This window comes from Pteropus vampyrus, unplaced genomic scaffold (genome assembly GCF_000151845.1).
Source record: "Pteropus vampyrus isolate Shadow unplaced genomic scaffold, Pvam_2.0 Scaffold275, whole genome shotgun sequence".
Lineage (NCBI taxonomy): Eukaryota > Metazoa > Chordata > Mammalia > Chiroptera > Pteropodidae > Pteropus > Pteropus vampyrus.
The window spans coordinates 1655826-1658709 of record NW_011889056.1 but is presented as its reverse complement, the minus strand read 5'-3'; the positions used below and the strand labels follow the sequence as shown (position 1 = coordinate 1658709).

The following is a 2884-nucleotide window of genomic DNA, read 5'->3' as shown; positions in this document are numbered from 1 at the left end:
CCAGTGACAAACAGTCAAGGAGGACGCACCTCGGCTGAAGTATCCTGGTTCGCTCATATTTACAAACAAAAATACACTTACTTTTTTCTTCTGCATGTATTTTAGAATCTCTAAAGTCTGCTTAATTTCAGGAATCTGACCTTTTAGCCTGTGAATAAGAGAAAGGTTAACTCAGTAATCTGCAGGAACAATAAACACCTGGACCCGGTCTTACACACCGCATTTTCTACTGATATGTTCTTGAGGAGAATTTGCAAAGATAAAACATTTAAGATACTTTATACTTAAGATATTTAACAAAATTGTATTAAAATAGCTAAGATATTTCAGATATAAATATTTACTAAAATATGTAGATATAATAGCAAATATGTATGGAATGCCTATCGTGTACAAAGCCCTATTCTCTACGTCAAACACCCTGTCATTGGTTAACATTTCCACAGCAAACTGCGTTCCATGGATGTGATTTAGAGGTGCTGTAATTGATTAGAACTGCATTTTAAATAAATTATTACTTTTTAATAACATGCACTCAAGTATTATATTCTAAATTCAAAACTACTGGAAACCACCAACCCCCTATGCAGTGCCGCATGTCACTGTTCCCAGAGGGCGCGCCCAGGGCACAGACAGGAACATGGCAGTCGGCTAAACGCCAGCAAAATTCAACGACAGCTTCTCAGTGCTCGTGCCCGCCACACTACGAGAAACATGCACCGTCACCTGAATGCTACATCATGAGATAGTATACTCTAGTGATTCTTTTAAGCTTTGGGTAATTTTTGTTTAACTTTGATGTTGATAGATGCTATTTTATTTTCCAGTTAGGTAATGACTGCTCTTCAAATTATAAATGCATCATTGGTTTGAATACAAGAAGTTTAAGAAAATGGTGAAGGGCATGATGGGACTGATCAGGCTCAACAGGTAAGTTTTGTCATAGCTACTCACAAGACTGCAGGCCTGGAACAACTGGACATCCACACACAAAAATGGATCTAGACACAGACCTTGTACACGTCACACAAATTAAGTCAAAATGAATCACAGACCTAAAAGTAAAAATGCAGAACTATAAAGCTCCTAGAAGGTAACACAGGAGAAAATCTAGATGACTTTAGTGTGGTGATGACATTTTAGATAAACATCAAAGACACGATCCATGAAAGAAATCACTGATATGATGGACTTCATTAAATTTAAAAATTTCTGCTGTGCAGAAAAAAAAAACACGTCAAAAGAATGAAAAGACAAGCTACAGACTAGAAGAAAATCTCTGTAAAACACATAGCTGGTAAAAGATTGTCATCCAAAATATACAAAGAACTCTTAAGACTCAATAATAAAAAAAGCACCTTGATTAAAAAATGGGTCAAAGACCTTAACAGATACGTCACCAAAGATACACAGATGGTAACTAAGCATAAAAACAGATGCTCCACTGTATGTCATCAAGGAAATGCAAAGTGAAACAACGAGAAGACACCAGCACACACCTATCAGACGACCAGAATGGCTGAAATCCAGAACACCGGCGCCGCCATGTGCTGGCGAGGATGTGGAGCCACAGAACTCTCATTCACTGCTGGTGGGAATGCAAAATGGTATAGCCGCTTTACAAGACAGTTTGGCAGTTTCTTACTAAACTAAACATACTCTCACCACATGACCCAGCACTCATGTGCCCTGGTATCTACCCAAAGGAGCTGAATGCGTACGGCCATATGAACCTGCACACAGATGTTCACAGCAGCTTTATTCCTATTGCCAAAACTCGGAAGCAGCTGAGATGTCCCTCAGGAGGTGATGGATAAATAAACTGTGGCACATCCAACAATGGTATATTAACAGCGCTGAAGAGGAATGAATAACCAAGCCACAAAAAGACACAGAGGAACCTTAGATGCATATTACTAAGTGAAAGCAGCCAATCTGAAAAGGCTACGCAGTACGTGATTCTAACTACATCACATGCTGGAAAAGACAAAACTGGAGACAGTAAAAGGATCGGTGGTTGCCAGAGGTTAGTGGGGGGGAGGGAAGACCAAGCAGAGCACCAAGAACTCTTAGGGCAGTGAACCTACTCCGTGTGACACTGTAATGAGGGATACGCGACATCATGCATTTGTCAAAACCTAAAGTACAACACAAGAGTGAACCCTAATGTCAACTAGGGACTTTAGTTAGTAATAACACATCAAGACAGGCTTATTGATTATAACAAAGGCACCGCTCTGGTGGAGGCTGTCGATGATTGGCGGCAGGGGGGGCTGGGCATGCTTCTGTCGCAGGGGTGTATGGGAAATGTCTGTATCTTCTGCTCAATTTTACAACTATTCTAAAAAATAAAGTCTATTACAAAACGATTGTTTAAAAAACTACTAGGAACTGATTCCCAAATGAAATCAACTCCACTAACAAGAAAATAAGAGATAAAAATATGCTATAAACACTCAAAGTCACTCAGAGAGGAAAGAATAAAACGTTTTTTTGTCACCGAAGTTTAGCTCTTTTTCTGATTAGAAGCTGCCAATGCTTTAATATGTTTTGCATGGAAAAATTTGCAAAAGAGTTCTCGGGTCCCTGTCAAATCAATGTAATTTCTAACAAAACAGACCAAAGACACAAAAACAAAGCTGTGGTTCTTTCAGAATACATTTAACTAAATATTAGTAGAGATCGGTACATAAATAAAATTTAAATAATGAAAATGAACTTATTGCATCGTATAAAGGAGTCACAGAATGTGTTAAGGAGGTCAGCAGAGCAAATCTTATTATTAACCTGACAACAAATGTATTAGATGAGCCTGCTGCTTAAAAAAACAGGATCACTATGTGGTCATCCAGTGCAGTGAATAATCTGGAAACACATACTTAGC

The 2884-nt window shown here is 38.6% G+C and overlaps 1 protein-coding gene across 1 annotated transcript in view; it reads right to left on the bottom strand.

The window, feature by feature from the left end:
- The window catches only part of VBP1 (VHL binding protein 1), a 17679-nt gene that overhangs the window by 7006 nt on the left and 7789 nt on the right, over positions 1-2884 (bottom strand). Inside the window, exon 3 of the mRNA XM_011375579.2 lies at positions 82-148. Coding sequence (XP_011373881.1) covers positions 82-148 — 67 coding nt within the window. The remainder of the gene's footprint in view (positions 1-81; positions 149-2884) is intronic.